The sequence below is a fragment of the Thunnus thynnus genome, chromosome 2 (genome assembly GCF_963924715.1).
Source record: "Thunnus thynnus chromosome 2, fThuThy2.1, whole genome shotgun sequence".
In the NCBI taxonomy this organism is placed as follows: domain Eukaryota; kingdom Metazoa; phylum Chordata; class Actinopteri; order Scombriformes; family Scombridae; genus Thunnus; species Thunnus thynnus.
This window is the reverse complement of record NC_089518.1, coordinates 25,094,791-25,115,590: the sequence shown is the minus strand read 5'-3', so window position 1 is coordinate 25,115,590 and position 20,800 is coordinate 25,094,791. Positions and strand designations below refer to the sequence as shown.

Genomic DNA, 20,800 nt, shown 5'->3' with positions numbered 1-20,800 from the left:
TATAACCTGCTTCGTGATTGGTTGGAGATACTCGACCAGCCAATGATCGCATTTGTTATTAAAAGGACATTACGTTTCAACATGGCGTCTTATTGTGTCTGAGCCACTGCGAAGCTAGTTGAATTCAATGTAATATAAGCAAAAAAAATTATTAGAAATTGTGTTCTAATGGATTTAAATAGCGCGTTTTGCTATCACGCAGCTTAAGATACAATATCATGCCTTATTGGAGGAACAAAGTCTCTATTTGGATTAAACTGTTACTTCATTGTAGATAGCATGCTAGCCTTTGAGCTAGGTTAGCCAATGGTAGCATTGAATGAGCTAATCTTGCTCTAATACTTTAAATTAAAGGCAGTTTCTTCTCAGTTTGAAACAATGTTGGGGTTTTTGACAGCAAGACAGGCAGGTCTGGATGACCCTCTGCGACTAAGACGTGCAGAGTCAACGAGAAGGTGAGAAATAATTAATACAGCTATCTTATTCTTAACGTTAGTCATAAAAGACAATAAATACTACTAATACTAATTCTGAACTCATACCTAAACAATAACACAAGACTAAAATCTCATTCTCATTCTCATTGTAGAATAGATTTAGTAAAGTTGTTACTGCAACCAAAACATCAAAGGAAGAGTTCACAGTTTTTCTCACAAGTCTTTTTTAAAACAACAGTCAGGTGCCCAAGTGAATATTGAAACATGTTTGGGTTTTTTTTGCCATAATCATTCCTCTTGTTCATACTGATCATTATAAGATCCCTTCATAATGCACTTACAATCTAAGTGATGGGGGGCCAAAATCGTCAAGCCTTCTTCTGTGCAAAAATGTATTTAAATGTTTCTCTGAAGCAAATATGAAGCTTCAGCTATCCAAATTAGTCAAATCAAGTAGATATCTTTCAACATTACAGTCTTTTTTAGTGCCCAAGTGTTAAAGAGAGTATGCTTAAAAGACTAACTCAGACTGCTGACACTTCATATAAGCTTCAGAAAAGAAACTTTTAAATGCATTTTTTTTTGCACAAAATGATTGTGTGGATACACTGTGAATTTTGGCCCCCATTACTTAAATTGAAAGTGCATTTGAAGGCAATATTTCAACAGCTAGTATAAACAGGAGGAATGATTACAGCGAGGAAAATCTCTTTTAGTGTTTATATGGGCACCTGACTGTTGTTTTAAGACAAACATGAAAAATTGTGAACCTATACTTTAATCAAGAACCTTCATCTCATTGGGGAAGTGTGATTGACTCAAAGAGCAATAGATTTTAAATACTGATGTTAACTATATAGAAATTATGTAGTTAACTTACATGCAATACAGTGTTATATAGAGGTAGTTATTTTTTTTAGTATAACAACTTACAGTACATTTATAAATCTGTACATCCTCTGAATTGATTGTTTACATGTAAACTGGATGATGCAGTATAATGGGTATATAACACTCACACACACAAACTCTACAAAAATTACCTTCTGCACATCTGGTAATACAATTATGATTCATATATTCGTCTTGAATATTACTAATGTTAGCCCATGATTGTTCTAAATATACAGATTGCTAATTTTGTTGACAAATAGCCAAAATCCAAAGTTGTTCCATTTACAGCCTTATAAAAAGATAAATACAGATAGACCAATAGGCCTATTTGTTGATTCTTTTGAGAAATTACAAATAATAATTCAAATATCAAAATTTTCCTCAGTTAATTTGACATTGAACTGATTAGTCTAATAATCATTATTGTTTCATTTGCAACATATGTATTTTATAATCTGTTTTTCTATTCTGTTTTTTCTGTTATTGTATTTTGAAAATGTACTAGGTCTTTAAAGACATTAATGAAATAATGGGGTATTCAGTAATGCATAGCTCTTTCTCTCTCTGTATTTTTAAAGGGTCCTTTGTCTGAAGTTGAATCCTGACAGAGATTTGGACAGGATCCATGGAAATGGCATCAACACCATTGACATTGATGCAATAGAGGGCAGATAGTGAGTCTACTTAGTCTGAATTTACTATTACTGTTCTATCAATTACTATGTTGTTATTATTATTATTATTGTTATTATCATTATTATTATTATTACTGTTTCCTCTGAAATTATAATAATTTTGCCAAACAGCTGCTGTAGTTTAAGTCTCAAAATCTTTAATACATCAACAGCCAAACAAGAACTTCAGTTTAAATATTTTATCCAAAAATAAGTATACAAGAATATGAATCTGACCATGCATTTGGTGCTGTTGGGTCTTGACAGTTGTAATATTCCTGACAAATATTGTTCGATACCCAGCACTTCTCTATCCTACATTAAATTGGCTAAATGTTGTAGCAGCTGGTTTCTTTAGCCCGACAAAATCACACAAAACATAAGTTACTTGTAATTATGTGTATTCATGCACATTTTTTTCAGTCTTACTTATCAAGGTTTAAAGATTTCTGTATCTGAGAATTCTGCCACCAGCCCAGCATGACATTTGATTGCAGCTCTTAAAGCATCAGAAAACACAACAGCAGTATTTTTTTTTTTTTCCAGAATCAATATTCCAATCAATCGGGGTAATCCACAGACCTTCCTCTAAACAGTTTTACTGTTGGCAGTAATGCTTTGGTAGTTTTGGAAGCTGTGTAAAAGAAAGAGTGAAATCAACCCTTTGTTTTCTGTAGTATGTTGTCTGGAGGTGCAGACGGTGTGATCGTCATCTATGACCTGGAGAACTACAGTGGGAAACCGCAGTACACCTGTAAGGCAGTGTGCACAGTGGGCAGGTGAATTAACATTTACTCATTTTGTCCACTAGAGAGCAGCATTTTATGTCGATCTCACAGTAACAAACAATGTCTTCTAGGCTTTGTGAAGTGCATACAAGTGAAGTGGCCTTAATCAGATTGTTTTTCTTCACTCGTTAGTTACACGTTGTTTTTTGTTAATGACAGTGTGAACAGAAAAATCCTATTAAATCTGTTTCCGTACATGACCATACAATATACCTGATGTGTATTTAATGAGTGTCTTCAGTCTGAACAATCCTAACAGATTGTATTTGCTGCTGCTTCATGCACCATTTGTTATGAACATATACACCAACATTGCTGAACGGGGCTATATGGGAATGTAGCATTAAGGTTTTCAGTGTGACTAGTCAATAGCCTTGTAGTCAACACATGTAACACTATGTTAATATGCTCGTACAGTATTGTATTTTTGTATTTTGAATGTATTAGGGGAAAGCTATATTGTATTGATAGGATGTACATTATATTATCCTGATGATATCTTGATCTTTTTTTTTTTACATTTCATTTTGTATTTTAGGTCTAGCCAGTATGTCCACAAATTCAGTGTAGAGACAGTCCAGTGGTATCCTTACGACACAGGCATGTTTGTCTCAAGTTCCTTTGACAAGACCATGAAAGTATGGGACACTGAGACACTGAAGGTAAGGAATGTTACCTGCAGACCAGGTTATTCCATGTTAAATGTGATGTACATTAAGTTACCGGTTTGTGAGGCACACGTGTACAATTAATTTCCCTGTGTACAGTATGGAAACTAGGATGGATAAAATTTGAAAGACACTTCAACACAATCTAGTCAGTATAAACTAAATTGGCGTAGAGCTGAAACAACACCTCTCTGACACAGTGTCAACAAACATTCAAGCTTGTAACCCTCACAAAGATAGGATTTTATTGCAGAGCTAATGGATTGCATCGTGTTAGATACAGATGTTCCTAATAAATTGTTGATTCAGTGCATATTGGTTGGTTTAATCAGTAACTAGCTGACGTTGATTTTTTTATAGTTCCACCACCCTGTTCTCTGTTTTTATTCTTTTCCCTATCTCTTCCGCTGTCTTTTTTATTTTCTGCTTCATGCTCTCTACCTTTCTATGCCACATAGTCCCATATGGCAGGCCCTGCGCTGTGCTAGAGTTACACTGGCATCGCGTTTACCTCAAAAGGTCAGGGAAAGGACAGAAAAGAACCCTCCGACCTTTCATTTGTTTTACTCTGTGTTTCTGTCTCTCTGTCTCACACAAACACAAACACACACACACATACCTATTAAATTATTTATTGTGGTTGTGTATTTGCACATTAGTGTGTGCTTTGCACTGGTGTGCGCACGCTGTTTGTGTATGTGGGGTATTTTTATGCAAACAGAGCCTCCTCTGTGTGTGTGTTCCCATTGGCTGAGTCCATGCCGGTGCTGGCACTCAGTGACAGATGGGGCACAGAGAGGCTTTTTATATTTGCTGAAGAATTTGCATTGTAACCGCCACTGCTGCTCGGGTGAGCTGCCTTCTGAGCTCTCAGCTGCTGTGCCCTCCCTCTCCACAGACTTTTATTTTTACCTAATTCAGTCTCTGAACTCCTTTACTGCAATGTGCTGAATTTATACTACAGTTAAAATTTAAGGCCATGTTTTTATTTAAGGTCATGGCTGTGTATTTTATCATAGAATTAAGTTTTTCATTAGGCATACATGCACACTTAAATGCAGTTCAACTCTAGTTTAATCTTGACTGCAGCTGTTTGACCCTCACTCTCTCTTTGTTTGTCTCCCTCTCTTTCCCTCTGATTCTTCAGCCCGCTGAAGTTTTTGAGTTTGAGTGCAATGTCTACAGCCATCACCTGTCCCCCATCGCCAGGAAGCATGGTCTCATTGCAGGTGTGTGTGAATACAGCCACAGCTTTTGTTGATCTTAGTGATGTAGAACAAATCAGCAAGAGTACCCGCTGGCCCAAGACTACCTTTCTCTCAGTATATGCTATAAAGAATTGAACCTCTAGTTATCCTGTCTGTCATCAGTTTGTTTTTCCGAGCAATATACTACATACTTCCCCCACCGCCTATACCTTGTACCCCAGTTTTTGGCCGCAGGTTATAAAGTGACGTGTCTGAAGGGGACAGAGTTGGGTCAGTAGCTCGTTACACATGCACTCAGGTTCAGAAACAGTTTTCTCTGGAGAAACATCGTAGAAATCCAGGTGCTACTTCACAACCTCACCAAGCAGGACCAACAGGTTACTCATACCCACTGAGTATTTACTCATAAAGGTGCACCCAGGTGTTCCCTGTCACATACATACTCTCTCTTTGACACGCCTATTTCTAAGCCAGAGACAATCACAGTGTCTGTCTTTTTTTCCCGTAATGTGTTTTTCCTTCTCAGTGGTGTTACAGACGCTTGCCGAACAGGTTGCAAACATTTTATCTAGAAAGATCCTTTAAGGGAATCTGTTCCTTAAAAGCCACAGTTGCTCATTAATTTGGTATAATTAGGGCTATTTTGATTTTTATCAGCAGCCTAATCATCTTTTTTGTCATGTTTAATTTCCCCAGCTACCATGTCTTCCTCCCATGTATATATGCTGGGTGTGTTAGCTCATGTTTATCAGAAGTTAGAATCGGCAAGTTTTCGGATTTACCACACCTTATCTGTGAGAACCTGGTACTCCAGTTTTTAGCTCCCTGAAGTACCTCTCCCTTATACTCTCTGTTGCAGATTGTGTTCACACATTTATCAAGAGCTTTAAAATTTGACGATATTGATATGTAGGCATGCGTTCCTGAAACTGTATAAGTGAATGGGATTTTCAACCTTTAAATGATTCTTGTAATTCCCACATTTTAGTGTTTTTAAACAAATATATAACGGCAGCCTTGTTACCGTTCTCCTTTAACTGTCTTTGTCTCTGTGTTTTCAGTTGGCACCAAAAACCCTAAAATCCAGCTATGTGACCTGAAGTCTGGTTCACGGATTCACGTTCTTCAGGGTTAGTGTACAAAACCACAAACCAACACACCTACTTTTCCTCCTATATTTCCCTCACACACATATGCACAGTTGCACACAAATTAGTGATAAACAATAACTTTTTTCCTGCTTCAGGTCACAGAGCGGAGGTCTTGTCTGTGCGATGGTCGCCCAGATATGAGTACATCTTAGCCACTGCCAGGTAGGCATTGTTAACCGCTGTTCTTTATGTGGAGCTTCAGTCTCTGAAACCATCACCTAGTTTGCCCTCAAAGCCTCATCAAAGAATAATGCTGGGCACTGGACAGTCCCCACCATGTTGTATCCCAGCAGTTCTTGTCATCTCAGTTCCCAGCCATCTGGCCACATCGCAACCCTGAGTCAAGGATAATGGCACCATGTCTTTAGTAGATATTCACTGTGGCAGTCTAGTAGTCCTGTCAGTATAGCATATGGTAGATACAGTCCCCACCTGTTTTATGCTACATTGGACCCTCTAATTAACCCATTGGGATCACTGTGCTGCTGTCCCTTTGGACTGTAAGTGATTTTTGAAAACAACTGGCACAAAGAGGCACACAGAGAAGTTTGTTTGATATTCTATTATGGAGCAGCATGTTAAATATCAACAGAAAACTGACCTTTACAGACAAACACTGGTGTGCACACACTGGTGTATATGAAGCTCATCAGTCTGAGCATGTGTTGTACCTGTAAGTCCCTGTATTACACTTAGTGGGGTGATAAAACCGGTAGCTTACTTTTGCTTCTTTATATGACTATGCCTTCATAAAATAACCAGGATAGAATAAAACAAACAAATAATTATCAAATTTTCCCTCCAAGTGCAGACAGCAAGGTGAAAGTATGGGATGTGCGACGAGCGTCGGGTAGTCTCTTCACTCTGGACCAGCACAATGGCGACAAGTCAAAAGCCTCCTCTGAAGCAGGTACTGATATCTCTCCCCTGTACTTTCTTTGCCAGTATCTTTTTTTCTCATTTACCCTGTGTTGGCAGGACTCCTGATAGAAGTTTTAACATTTATTTAGTGTAGGAAAAACAGGCATACAGACATTGAAGGGAATCAGAACAGAAATTATTGTCAGACGGCCCCCTGATGTGTAAATGGCAGGGTAATAATTTGGGATTTAGCGTGAAAGCTGATGGGAGGGCATTAACCTGTCACATTTTCCCCTTTCACAACCACATCAGTGTGCCACTCACTGTCCAAGATGTCCATTTATCCACCCCACTGGATGGCTTATACCTTTATAGAGATGCTATACATACATACTATAGAGAGGAATAATAGGAGTAGAGATGTATGAAACTATGCAAATATCTTAAAGAACAAACTGAATACACCAAGCCGCTTTAGAGCTACAAAATTAACCTTCCTGGTAACTGACACTGCCCTTATATTAAGGCATACATTTAAAAGCTATAGGTAGTAGAAAATAAAGTCAGTTTGACAACAACATGTTCTTCCTCTTAGCTGTGATGTCTAATGCCTTTCAAGTTATTCAGGTTAACAGAACTGAGTTTGTGTCTCTGGGGAAGAGGTCAACATTCTGCACATACAGTATCAGCTTTTCCTGCCTGAGATTCTGTTTGTGTTCAAGCCAAGGGGGCAGAAGCCTAGAGGAAACCGGTTTGCAATTAAATGTAAACCTCACTAAGAGCACACGACACACTAAGAGCATGTCATTGATGGATAGGAGTGAGATGTGATAAGGTAGAAAAAATATTCACTGTAGGAATTTGACAATGATGGAAGAGGTAAATGATGACAAATACATTGTTACCATGCCCCATGTCTTACCTGTCTCTAAACAGTAAATACAGCCCATAATGGCAGAGTGAATGGCTTGTGCTTCACTGGCGATGGCCTCTACCTCCTCACTACTGGAACTGATGACCGTATGCGACTATGGAATAGTGCCACGGGGGAAAACACACTGGTAAGGTGGATCAGGTATTCCTCATGTTGTGGGGACATAAATCTGTTTACACAGTCATGTTGTGGGGACTCACCTCCCTTATGGGGAGACAAAAAGCAAGTCACCGGAACGTAAATCATTAATTTTAGGGTGAAGGCTTGAAATGATGGAAAAACGTGTGTGTGCTCTGTCCTCGTATCCCACTTGGGTAAAGACTTTGGAAAATGTAAATGCAGCAGTGACAGACCTATTTCATTTGCCTTTTCCAAACCACATTCTTGAAATAAGTGTAAACAACTAATTGTATAAATACCCCAAAACCCCTGCTTGATATCTATATGCTTTTTGGAGAGAAACTGTTGCTGGAAGGGTCATCAATGATCTTTGTATGAATTACAGATTCAGTCCAGCTGTCTATCCTGAATCTCGGTGCTCTTTTTGACACTGGTTTTCAATTACATATTACCACTTATCCCTCTTTCAGGGTCTATTTGGATATTAGCAATGTCTTTGCGTCATTGAAAAAGTTTGTTTTTGACAAATACAACACATGGAGTTCCGCAAGTCCTCTTTTAGTGCAATTTACATATGCCTACGTTTGATGTTGTTATGAAAAACACTGAGATAAGCTGACAGATATAGACATCACTTAATCACAGGTCTATAGAGTTGTTATGGCTAACGTGTTAGCAAACCATAACCTAATTATACATTCAGAAACTAAGAAACATTAGCATTAATTTGGTCCCTTGCTGCCTAGTAAAATAGGTCAAATATATTATATATATATATATATCTCTAAATATATTCACCATGTTCAACTTTGTCTGCCATTTGGTGCTGAGCAGGTAGTGTACAGTTGGTTTATCAGAGCTTTTGCTAGAAATGACTCAGAATTAAACTCCAGAGTTGAGTGTTGATTGTCATTGAAATAATGTTGATTTTATTCTGAATAGTTTTAATGTGTTGTTTTGATGTACTGGGGCTGTGGTGAGCATTAAAGGCAGATTGACATTTCAGTTTTCAGGAGCACATGGAAGATATTTACTTTAAGTACTAAGGGAGTGGTTCATAATTGCAGGCACTTTCTTTTATAAACAGTAAGATATTCTTCTGGTTGTGATAGGATCAAGCAAACATGTGGAGTGACTAAATGAATTAACTTTTTCTCTTAAGAATAACCCTGCCTGGAATGGTGAAGTGGTGGTTTTAGTATGTAAACATGTGAAACAAGAATACGTTTTGGTTAACAATCACCCACCCCTAACCAGCAATAGGCCAACTCGGGAATTCTTGTTTACATTGATACTATTACAGGTTCTTCAGGACAGAGTGAGCAATCCACCATCTGACTATTTTTGTTTTGACATGATAAAAGAGAAGAGGTGACAAGAAATCTGACCTGAACAAAATGACAGTATAGCATGAACTTTATTTTATAGCCTTGGATCCATATAAAATGTAATATTTGCATATCCACCCCAATATACAACCCTACACCACAGAAACATAACCTTACCTTAAAGTCTGGGGAAACTGTTATTGCCCTGGGCTCTTGTACACTCTCCTGTTCTAATTTCCTGCTCCGCTGCCTTGAGCTGTGGTTGCCATGGTTGGCATTTTTTTCCATCTTCATGCTGTTGCACAAGACAACTAGCGACTTGAAGGGTAGATGATCTTTTCTTTAGGGATCAGAAACCAGACCAGAGTTGGTTCATAGAAGCTGTGAAAATTTCTGGTGCACATTAGGAGATGTAAAAGTAATGTGTTACACAAGTCAAACCTGTTTCAGAGACATAGATTAAGCCTAGTATTTGTACAAAGGGAACTAATTTGCAAGATACTTGTGTATCTTAATTTCAGTGTGTTACTTAAACCTTAATTGAATTTTTCTACTACTGTAGGTCTATAGTTGCCCTAATGTTCCTTTTCTTCTGCATTTGAAATCTGTCTCGGTAGCATTAAAAAGTCTTGAAGTCCTGAATAGAAGTGGAGGAAACTTCTTAGCAACACCTATTTGGATAAGCAGTTGTTTTGCTCTTGTACACTAAATGGCACACCATATTGTGCTAACAAATTGTGTCAGTATATTGTCTGCTTCACACCACAGCGTAATATTAAATGAAAAAGCTTCATATTCATCCAGGAAATCATCTCACATTGTTAAGAGTAATAAGAAGTATATGTTTGGACCTTTACACATTTTCTGAATCTTGTGTGCCTTCACTGTTTTTCCCTCAGGTGAATTATGGGAAGGTCTGCAACGAGAGTCGTAAAAGGCTACAGTTCACAGTGTCACGTGGCTGCAGCCCAGAGTTTGTGTTTGTGCCATGCGGCAGCTCAGTAGCTGTGTATGCCCTCCATACGGGAGAGCTGGTCACTATGCTCAGGGGTCACTACAACAACGTCGACTGCTGCGAGTTTCACCCAGACTACCAGGTGAGACACACCGAAGGCCCAGGTGGTGACTGTTTTCTGCACCAGGCGAATATACCCATCTATCTGCACTACTGGCTTTGTTTGTATTTCCATCTATCTATTTCTGTTTGCTTTGCCGATCAGATCTAGTTGGTCTCCTGTATACTTTGAGAATTCAGGTCAGCTTCTGTCTTTCTGCTGCCTCCTTTGTCTTATCTCTTCAACTGTGGAAGTGTTGTCCCTGCAGTAAGTGCCATAAGAAATTTGCAATCACCATGGCAGTCTCAAATGAGCTACATCATCCTGACAGATAACATGGTAAAGTCAACATTTCATGAACTATACTGAACTACTATAAATGCAAATACAGGCTTCCCCTCTGTGTGACACCAGTTGGTGCTCACAGTCTTTGTCGATTGCTAACAGCATCGTTTATGTATATATAGAAGGTAATATAGGTGTCACTTAAAATCCCCCTCCATTAAAAAAAAAAAAAAAAAAAAGTGTTTTGCTTATTGTTGCTACAGATGTATGTTTGAGCTTCACTGTGCAGAATGATGAACTGTATGTGCCGAGTTTGACACTAGACGGCTGTTTTCACAATCATCTGCTGAAGGAGGAAAGTTTCTCTATGCTCACCAAAAATCAGAGTTTAAGGTGTGTACCTATGAGCATGATTTACGACATCACAGCTAGTTTGGAGCCAATTGTGGTCAAGTGCGCAACTTACACAAGTGTGATGTGGAAAATCGAATCCTCCAGTGTACATACACCGAGAACGGACTTTACAGTGAAGTAGCAGACATCTTGTATCCAGCAGTTCAACTTTTGAAATGAAAAATATTTACACATTCATAGATTCTGGAGGATTAGATGTCATTTTAAGGATTATAAAGAGATAGTCGAACTTTTTTTGTGGAAACGCCATATTAGACACAAATTATTATTCAAAGTATTAAGAGTATTTTATATACATTACATCTTAAAATATGTCTGGAGGGGATCTTTAAGTTTCAGCATTACCTGTGACAACACATGTTGCTATTTTAGGACTGAAGGATGGGAATTTGAAGAAGCCAGAAGAACAGGAGTGTGACACCGGTGCGTTATTATAGCCTTTCTGGGTTGCATTGTCGTTAATTGACAACCCTTCAACTTTCTTTTCATTTCACTACTTTAGTTTTTTAATTAATTTGAAAAAAGTAAACAAAATCAGTCATTTATATTCTAAACTTGATTTGCTGTTTTACAATGAAAGTACCCAAATGAAGCTTGAACACATGTTTACCTAATACAGCACAGGGCTAATTAGTAAGAATGAACAGATTGATTTTAGGCAGCTGCTGCTATAATGACATAATACCAGATAATTAAGATAAGATAATTATTACAAGTCAGAGTTACACATATTTAAAGACTGTATTTGCTTTGTTTTGTTGCCAATTCCACAATTAGTAGTACACAGTAAAATCTGACTAATACCTATATTATATTTTATTCAACCAGGTGTATGCATGTAATCATATCACTATACTTGCAGTATAAGTGAAACTGGCAATGTAAAGCATCACAGTTCTTTCTTGTTTATTAATATACTTGTTATATACCCTCAGTCATGTATTTCTACTCAAGTGTCATCTAATAATAAGCTAATATGGTAGTTATCTGTCTTCATCTTTAGTGTAGAGAAACACTTTAATTATTAGGTAACTTTAGGTATACATAAATGAAGATGGACGTCTAACCCACGCTCTTTTCAGTATCTTGTGTTTACACGTTCTGTAGTTGTAAAGGACATAACAATGTAGACAGACACCTACTCTTGAAAATGTGTTTTACTTGTTTTTGACGCCTCTTGTCTGTTGTAATGACGCTGATTAGTCCCATGGCCCTGAGAATGTGTCACCCAAGTTCGTTTGTTGCATTGACAGTTTTCAGCTTATTAATGACTTTACTCTTGGTCCCGATCATGCTTGTTAACGCCAGTTTTCCCCTGGTGCTGATGTCATTGTTTGGAAGTGCTTTAAGGTGAAGGTTACACCACAACATCAGCTGTTCTTTTATTTCCTGTCGCAGTTTGTGAACAAAAGTGTCAGCGCTGCGGTGTCCTTGTTCTTCTCTTTGCAGGAACTGTATAGTGGCGGTAAAGACTGTAACATCCTGGCATGGGTTCCTGTCCTTCGTGCCTCAGATGAGGAAGAAGAGTCTAATCGTGAAAATAAGGTACAAGCCCTAACAACAGGAAATAAGATAGGGAAAAGGAATATTAGGAACAATTGTGGAATCAAATAACAACAGATATAACTCATTATAACTAACTCATATACTTATTAGTTATATATAACTCATAACTCATATAACTAACTAATTATACATGTTTTTTTATGTTGTGTTGCAAGGCCCACGATAACAATTTATTTAATGACACTCTGAACACTTAATCAACTTTGATCTTTAATCTTATTATTTTGTCTTCATGACAGAAATTAGATAACAGATAAGCAATGCGTCTTTTAAGGAATTTAAATGACACTTCAGTGTTACCCAGCACATGGAGTTATGCAAACACTCACAGGAACACTCAGTCACCACCACTCAGCTCTTTCATGCTTTGCTTTTTAAGTTACAAATGGCTACATTTCCTGCCTGTCTATCCAGTTTCACAAGTTTGTTTATTTATCAGATGAACATGGATTTACTCAGGAATAGCTGTCATGAGTCATCAGCGGTTTTTTTCCTATATACTATTAATCCATATATGGTTATGATTTGTGTGGATGTTTTTGCAATGGATCTATTCAAAGAAACGGAAAATTTTTATTTTAGACGTGATATTGAGCTTTATTTGTTGACCTCTTACAGGGTGCTACTAGCCAGTCCTCAGTGAACCCTGCTTTTCAGGATGCATGGAGCAGTGATGAAGACTAAAGCCGGTTATTTGCATGTGTGGGCAAAGTGGACATACAGGTGTCTTGACCAAATGCAAATGAACACACATCCTTCAAAATTAACTGACAAGTTCAGTAACTGCATTCAAGATAATTTCAGGTTTAGGGAAATTTTTCCTGGGTTATCATTGCAGTCAAAGACAAAGGCCTTAGAATTCAACTGAGTTGTGTAAATAATTGTGTCTTACTTTACAAACATGTACAGTGTCATATATAATGTTTGTACGTTTTATATAGCATTTTGTTGTTTCACTTCTTTTTTTTTTTTTAGAATTGAAAGTCTGTGTCTCTTGGTATGGAGAAGAAGTTTCATGTTTCTAATTTCTGTTAACCTGTTTAAAAAAAAACAGTTCTGTACAATAATTCATTGTAGTCCTGCGTGACATCTGCTGTTATTTGTACGAATTATAATTTGTTGACTGTTTACAGATTGTGAGGTTTTGACACAAGTAGAATACATCTTTTGTGTCATATCACATCATTCACACACCTGTTAGGATGCTGACACCAGATTATGTTCAGACATGAATATTTATATAAGATTTTGATTAAAGGGGCATTGTAGGGTTGTAGGGAGGGGGAGAGAGAGCTTTAAGTGTTCGAAGAAGTGCTGTGTCAGTCTTTCAGTATGTGTGTTTCTGCACCTAGTTGAGAAGAAACTACCCATAATCCTCACATGGGAGTACCTGGCATTCTAAAACGCACATTGTCTTGTTGTCATTCCTGGGAAAATTTGCATTTGTTTATAAGTTCCGTTGTCAGCTCTAGCTTACAGCTTGCTGAAACTAGTGATACTGAAACCCCTCCCTCTCTCCCCCCCTCCCAGTTTTGCGTCTTTGCTTTGTTATCATGTTACCAACACTCAGAACCCAAATGAGGTTTCAAAAAACACAAATAATAATAAAAATGTGAAACAGTGACCATATTTCTTTTTTTCAAATGTTTTGTGTCTTTGACACAGGATGAATCACTGTAAGACTATTAGCTCTCAGTTGAAGAACCAAACCAGTGTCCCAAGGTCCCTAAAGATTATATATTTTTTGTCTTGTACACACAAGGTAAATAATATATCTTCTGGGACTTCAGGGGCTTCATATAATTGTGAAATATACCATTAGTTTTTGAATGTGATTGAGCTACTGTCAAATCAAAATTGTTTTAAATAGAGAAAATACTATTTAGAGCATGAAACATTTAGAGAGGTTGTATATCAAGGATACTGTTTCTGTCTATATCATCATAATTTACTTGAAGTCACTTCTTTTTTTTCCCAAATTCCGCCAAGTGTCTTGAATTGTACAGTTTTTTAAATTTGTTTGTTGCTATTATCATAATAAATGTAATATGAAACTGGGAATGTTGCCTTATTTCCTTCACTGGCTTCTGTAATCTTAGTGGGTTTTGAGAGGTTATGGAAAAAAACAGCATTTATAGTAAAGCTGCTTATGTTTTTTTTTTTTTTTTTATTGAAACCAATTATTAGTGACGTCTGAGAGGATGTGCTGTATTGTTAGAAAATCTTTACATAGTTTTCGATGAGGTATCACTTAAGAATGAATGTAGTGTCGGGCAACAAATTGGCCAATCAGCGAACGAGAAGGCCAGGCTGGCGTCAAGACTCCGCCCTCCGGGTGCTGGCTAAATGAGCGATGAGCTCGCGCTTCAGCAGCGCGTGAGTAGAGCAGGAGGTGCACCTGTACAGGAGCGGCAGGTGAGCAGGCCGGGAGTTTGGATACAATTTGCAGAGCCACGAGGATTTTCATCGGGTGTCGGTTGTAGCAGCACTAAAGGTTAGAAATTTGACTTTTTATTTAAATTTTCGTATAATCTGAGATGAAACATCCAAGTTTACTGCGAAGATTATCGAGATAAAATCTGAGAGTATCAGGGTGTGTGTGTGTATGTCGACCCGAAAGCGTGCCTGTGATTACTGAAACATTTCCTGTCATTGTGAGTTGGACAATAGCTGTTGGACTTGTTTTTCATCAATTGCATCACCTGTTCCTCATCAACTCAGTGACCTGCTGAGGATTACAGCGATACTGGTTTGGAAAAATTTGAAAGTAATGATGAATCCCTCCTTTCGATGCCTTAAATGCTGTGCTTTTAAGTAACTTTAATGCCCATTTTGTGACAGGGTAGGCCCGGATAATGTGTTAACTTTATACATTGGTTGCTAAATTAAAGGTGTGTTTTGTGTATTTATCCTGTTTTAAATGCAACACATTACTACTTTGCCTTGGTTATTGAATTACTTGAGTTTTGACCAGATTAGGGTGGCCTCTAGGACCAAAAATCGCTCAGATTAATATCTAGCTGTCTACAGTAGACTGTGGGAGTTGACATAGCAGACATTTTCAGATACACAGAATGAGGACTTGTGCCATATGGGAGTAGCTGCCTTTACATGACTATAACGATAATTGGCGTGTCAAGGCTTGCCATGCTTTGCTTAGTGTAGACACTCCAGACAGCCATGCCTTTTTCAGTTAACCTAATGACTTATCTGTGCCCTGCTCAAGTTCCTGTTCTCAAGTAGACACACCTTTTTAAAACCTGTCATGTAGGGTTAAGTCCAATATACACCTGGCAGACATGGGGTGGTGATTGATGTGTTTTTTGTTTGTTTGTTTTTTTTTAAATCTATTTTTTTTTCTTTACATTTACCCACAGCCCTGTCATATATGTCATGTCAGTTTTAACAGAAAATTAGCAAACCAGAGGACCCATGGTTTAACTAAATCTCAGCAAAGTAACGTGTCTGAGAAGTTCCACTTGGCATAGTTCCCATACTACTGGCACGTTTCCTAAACCAGTCAGGCCAGTCAGCAAGAACCTTTGCCTCACTGGGGCCAACACCGACCCTGTAACACCTTTTTAGAGATATATAGCATTTCATAGAACAGCTTTATTATCAACCATTAAGACCTCTTGGTCATGGTTAATGCCTTCAGCAGCTGACACCAGGATCAATAAGAACTTCTTCCCCTTTTAACGTAATTTGAAAATGTCCAGTTTAAGCTGAATGTGATTTTGATGTTACATTGTGAGAATTCATCTTAAAAAAATTGACTGAGCATTCCAGTCAACATCCCTTGAAGTTGTCAGAGTACTTTGCCAAAGAGTGGTTTCAATTGAGAACATTGTAAAGCCAAACTTTTATAGATGTTTGTATCATCATGAAACAGGCTGGGCAAGAGTCAAGGTGGCATGGTTTTATCATGGCACAAGAGTCCTTAAAACATGGGTATTTGTAACAGGGTGACAAATTATTTTTTTAACCAAGTGTACATGTGTCTGTCCCATTCGTAAATGATTGCTTGTCACACTGTTGGATCTTTCTCTGAGAATGAAGAGACAGCCACTCATTGTACTCCTCATACACTCTTTGCTTTGTCTGCCTCAGAAGCTTAGAGGCACAGCAAAGAATGGCTGAATGGCCTTTTTTTTTTTTTTTTTTTTTTTTTTCCTCCCCCCACATACAGTCTAGTCTTTCAGCCACCCTACTGTGCTGTTACAACTACAAATGGCTTCAGATCAAATGTGAAGATTCCTCTTTTGAAATGACATCTTAGTTTCATGTGGAGGACATGAAACTGTGCAGCCTGTTTCGGTGAATAGCACAGGTCACACTTGTGTGTTTCTTTTACAAGTTATGCAACAGTTGTTTGGGTGAGACTTACTTCCTCTTGGAGTTCATGATGAAAGTTAAAGAACTAGTAATTTTAATACCAAAGAAATCACTTGAATGCATTGTTTTCACTATTCAGTATACTTGGAAGGTTTTAAATATTTATGAACATTTCAGTAAACAATACTACTTATGTAAATGCCAGTGAAGTAGTATCCACTCCAAACTGACTTAATCTTTTTTGCCTTTTTGCTTTTTTAGGTGAATTGCAAGCATCTTGTCTGAAAATGGAATTGGATAATATAAAGTCCTCGGCAGCACTCATTTATGACGAGTTCTTCCAAAATGCAGGTGAGTCCTTTGGCCACTCAAACATGCTATGGTATGGGTTGTTTTTGACATTTTTTAAAAAGTAGTTTACATGGTACGTCTGACTTTTCTCTGTATCTGAGCATTGAGCTCACAAACATGTCAAATACTTGTGTTACAGACTCGCGGACGGGGAACTGGTTTCTCATGTCCTCTCCTGTCCCCCAAACGATCATCATCCTGGCGTACATCTACTTTGTCACGTCACTGGGGCCTCGGATAATGGAGAACCGCAAAGCCTTTGACCTCAAAGGAATTCTTATAGTCTACAACTTCAGCGTGGTGGCCCTCTCACTCTACATGTGCTACGAGGTGGGTCATGATGATCTTTTGCTTCAGCAGTGCAGAGTTGACATAAAACTTGAGCTGTTGAAATCAGTCTTTAGTGTAACACAGTAATGCATACCACAGGCCCAGAGCGTCTGCGAAGCAAACATCAGTATTTCTCTGTTGAGCACATTGTTAAGAATAGAGCCATTACACATGCCATAGGCAGTCTTGCGAAATACTCTTGTTCGTGTACTAAGTTCTGAAATACTTTATACTTGAACTGACTATTGATCACTGAGGTGAAACCAGACCAGCAGGTGTAACTTCTTTTCTGCAAATATCTCCTCCATAACGGCATAACTTTCAACACGACTTTGTCCTGCATGTGTGTTGTAGTAATCTGAACTGACAGAGGATGGTATATTTACAGTCAGATACAAATCTGTTATCCCAGCCCAACCTTTTTTTGCCAGTAGAATGATTAATTATGCTGTGAAATAGTCCTCCGAATCACTGTGTGGCTTAAGGATGCACATTGTATTGTAGTCAAACATAATTTTAATAACTGCAACATTTCTAGATGCATTAAAACATGCAAGTAGGACTGACTGGTGATTGAGATGAATTGTCCTTCCAAGCTGTTTTCAAGGACTGATTTGTTAACTGTTTTTCACTGTTTCTTCTTAGTTTGTGATGTCGGGATGGGGAACGGGATACTCGTTTCGCTGTGACCTGGTGGACTACTCAGATTCGCCACAGGCCATGAGGGTAAGGCACTCTTGTACACATTTAGCTGGATTGGTGCATCATATTAGCTTTTTAAATTTGGCAATATATACAGTATAAAGTTTAAGATCTGGATGTGTTTGAGCCAGTAATTAAATGTAATTTATTGTCTCCCCTAGATGGCAGCAGTATGCTGGCTTTACTACTTCTCAAAGTTCATTGAGATGTTGGACACAGTAAGTAATAAAATCAGTGGCACGCACACATGGAGTTAAATACATTTCCTCATTTATTGGGTTTCACTAGTCTCGTGTTACATTTGTCATTGTCAAATCATAGCAACAATGTCCTTCCTATAAACTAATAAACCTTTGTGTACCCTTTTTTTTTTTTCAGATTTTCTTTGTCTTGAGGAAGAAGAACAGCCAGGTGACATTTCTTCATGTCTACCATCACTCGATCATGCCCTTCACCTGGTGGTTTGGTGTTCGTTTTGCTCCAGGTAAAATTTCCTTGTGTTTTTCCTTTTCCTTAAAATGTACAGGCAGTATTTTTCCATGACATCATGTACATTTCTTTCTGCTTTCTCATGCCCTTTCTTATACACTCTGGTTTTCAGGTGGTCTGGGGACATTCCACGCCCTGCTTAACTGTGTCGTCCATGTCATCATGTACTCGTACTATGGCCTGACTGCCATGGGCCCCAGCTACCAGAAGTACCTGTGGTGGAAGAAATACCTCACTACTATTCAGCTGGTATGTTAAGTAGTCTGTTAAAAGACTGCTGTCCTTTTTTTTTTTTTTTTTTTTTTTTTGTGTGTATCCTCTAAGACATGTAGTGAAACATGGCAAAAGAAGTTAATCCTTTTCCTTGTTGCTCCTTAGATCCAGTTTGTTATGGTGACCAGCCACATCTCCCAGTATTTCTTCATGAAGGACTGCCCCTACCAGTTCCCCATCTTCATCTACATCATCGGCCTGTACGGCCTGATTTTCCTGTTCCTCTTCCTCAACTTTTGGTACCACGCCTACACCAAAGGCAAGAGGCTGCCTAAAGTACTGCAGGCTCAGACATGGGCACACCACACCAACGGCGTCATGAACGGAAACGCCAGTCATGAAAAAGACGAGTGATTCGGGACTTGGCTCATCGGGGTGGCTCGGGGTTGACCTCATTTACGTAAGCAAACCACTGTGGTAGTCTTGAGATTCAACTCCAATTTGTTTGGACTGTATTTTTGGATTGCTTTTCTACTCGCAACTGCGAAAGACAATCTTTAAATTACAACCAAAGCTATATTTAAGAGGTTTATTGACCCCAAGCTGAAGGGTTTTGTTTTATTTTTTTTGTTTACACTGAAGATAAAGCCTAAATTCTGCCACGGAAATGTCCAAATATCACTCCTCTTTCCGCTAGAGTACAGTGAATTTTTAAGTCTATAAGAAATTGACTGTTATTCACACCGACCACATACAGGGCTTCACCTATGGTAAGGCTGCAGGACCCTGCAGGCTGCAGCTGTACAGTCATACTGGACCTCCTCAAAAAGCTTTTTTTTTCTTTTTTTTTTTTTTTTTAAACCTGAGTGACTTGATCTTACTTCTCAGAAGACTTGGGAAATCCAGTTTAGGTTTTTTGAAGTTGGCGCACTGAAAAGTTGAGGGTTGTTTATTTCACTAGACCTAAACTGATGTTGACTGTTCTGAGTCAGTGTTTTTTAAAATGGTTGTTTAGGCTACACACGTCCTGTTGAGGTCATTGTTAAATCGTTACATGCATGCAGAACAGGGTGGTTTTTGTTTTTTGTTTTTTTTGTTTTGTTTTTTTACATTTTTGATCACATACACATGCCCCCTCTCTGTGGCTTGAGTCACAGCTGCTGATGGTACAGACTTCAGTGAAAAGAGCTATTTGTATACAGTGGCAACAATCTATTCTCCTGACTTTATAATTCTCCTATGAAGCGTTGATGTGACAGATACCAGAGAGGAACTCCGATGGGCCACTATGATTCTTGTAGGATCCAGAACAGTTTTTTACTAGTTCCTCACTGAATTAACACTGTATTACAGGACCGCAGTAAAAAGTTATTCACAATTTTAGCCAAACCAGCCAGAAAACATGAGCAGCCTCGCTTGCCTGCTTGAGTATTTTGCTTCGTGTGTTGAAGCTCTGTAGCTAACAAGGTCTTCAGACAGCTGGAGTCAGGCAGTGCCTTTGGGCTGAGGTCTGTGGAGTAGTTTTTATATATCGTTATGATGATCTTAAGTTTAAAAGTGAAAGTAACGCTCTGCTTCTTTGGTGACTAAGGACACAGGATCAAGCTTGGTGACGGTGTAGAAGAGGCCCATGTTAACACTAAAAGATTTACAGATATGCATTGAAATGTAGGTCAACTTTTTTTTTTTTTTTTTTTTTTTCCCCCATTGTTCAGTTCCTTGTCAGATCCGTTCTTATACCAATAGTTAATACTGTAAGAAATTATGTGACCTGAAATGTTGTTTATATTGTATTTTATATGTATTTATATAAAAATAAATGATCAATGTACATTGAGAATTGTCTTTGTTATGGTTCTTTTGAATTGTGAAAACTGAGCGCCTCATTTAAAGTGGTGTAAGAAGTGTAAAACTAGGTTGGTTTTTGTTTTTTAAAACAACTTCATGGCAGAGCATCATAAATGACTAGATTAAAACTTGAAAATAAAACTGCTAAA

At 38.1% G+C, this 20,800-nt stretch overlaps 2 protein-coding genes across 4 annotated transcripts; both read left to right on the top strand.

Annotated features, from left to right (window-relative positions):
- The first annotated feature begins 82 nt into the window (after positions 1-82).
- On the top strand, positions 83-14,444 carry ercc8 (excision repair cross-complementation group 8). 3 transcript variants are annotated; one of them, XM_067612467.1, is made up of 12 exons: positions 83-455; positions 1,910-2,005; positions 2,683-2,784; positions 3,332-3,455; positions 4,609-4,690; positions 5,731-5,799; positions 5,916-5,982; positions 6,627-6,730; positions 7,618-7,742; positions 9,963-10,160; positions 12,267-12,362; positions 13,002-14,444. In XM_067612467.1, exons 1-12 carry the CDS (start codon positions 379-381, stop codon positions 13,065-13,067), a joined length of 1,206 nt encoding a protein of 401 aa, XP_067468568.1. In that variant the 5' UTR covers positions 83-378; the 3' UTR covers positions 13,068-14,444. The 3 variants fall into 3 exon arrangements, with proteins under 3 accessions (XP_067468568.1, XP_067468585.1, XP_067468575.1); XM_067612484.1 differs by lacking the exon at positions 13,002-14,444 and adding an exon at positions 11,190-11,240 and having other exon boundaries at positions 12,267-12,363; XM_067612474.1 differs by lacking the exon at positions 13,002-14,444 and having other exon boundaries at positions 12,236-12,362.
- Positions 14,445-14,714: 270 nt separating this feature from the next.
- On the top strand, positions 14,715-20,800 carry elovl7a (ELOVL fatty acid elongase 7a). The gene is made up of 8 exons (XM_067612494.1): positions 14,715-14,877; positions 16,980-17,069; positions 17,209-17,399; positions 18,045-18,125; positions 18,263-18,319; positions 18,480-18,585; positions 18,703-18,839; positions 18,969-20,800. Exons 1-8 carry the CDS (start codon positions 14,730-14,732, stop codon positions 19,215-19,217), a joined length of 1,059 nt encoding a protein of 352 aa, XP_067468595.1. The 5' UTR covers positions 14,715-14,729; the 3' UTR covers positions 19,218-20,800.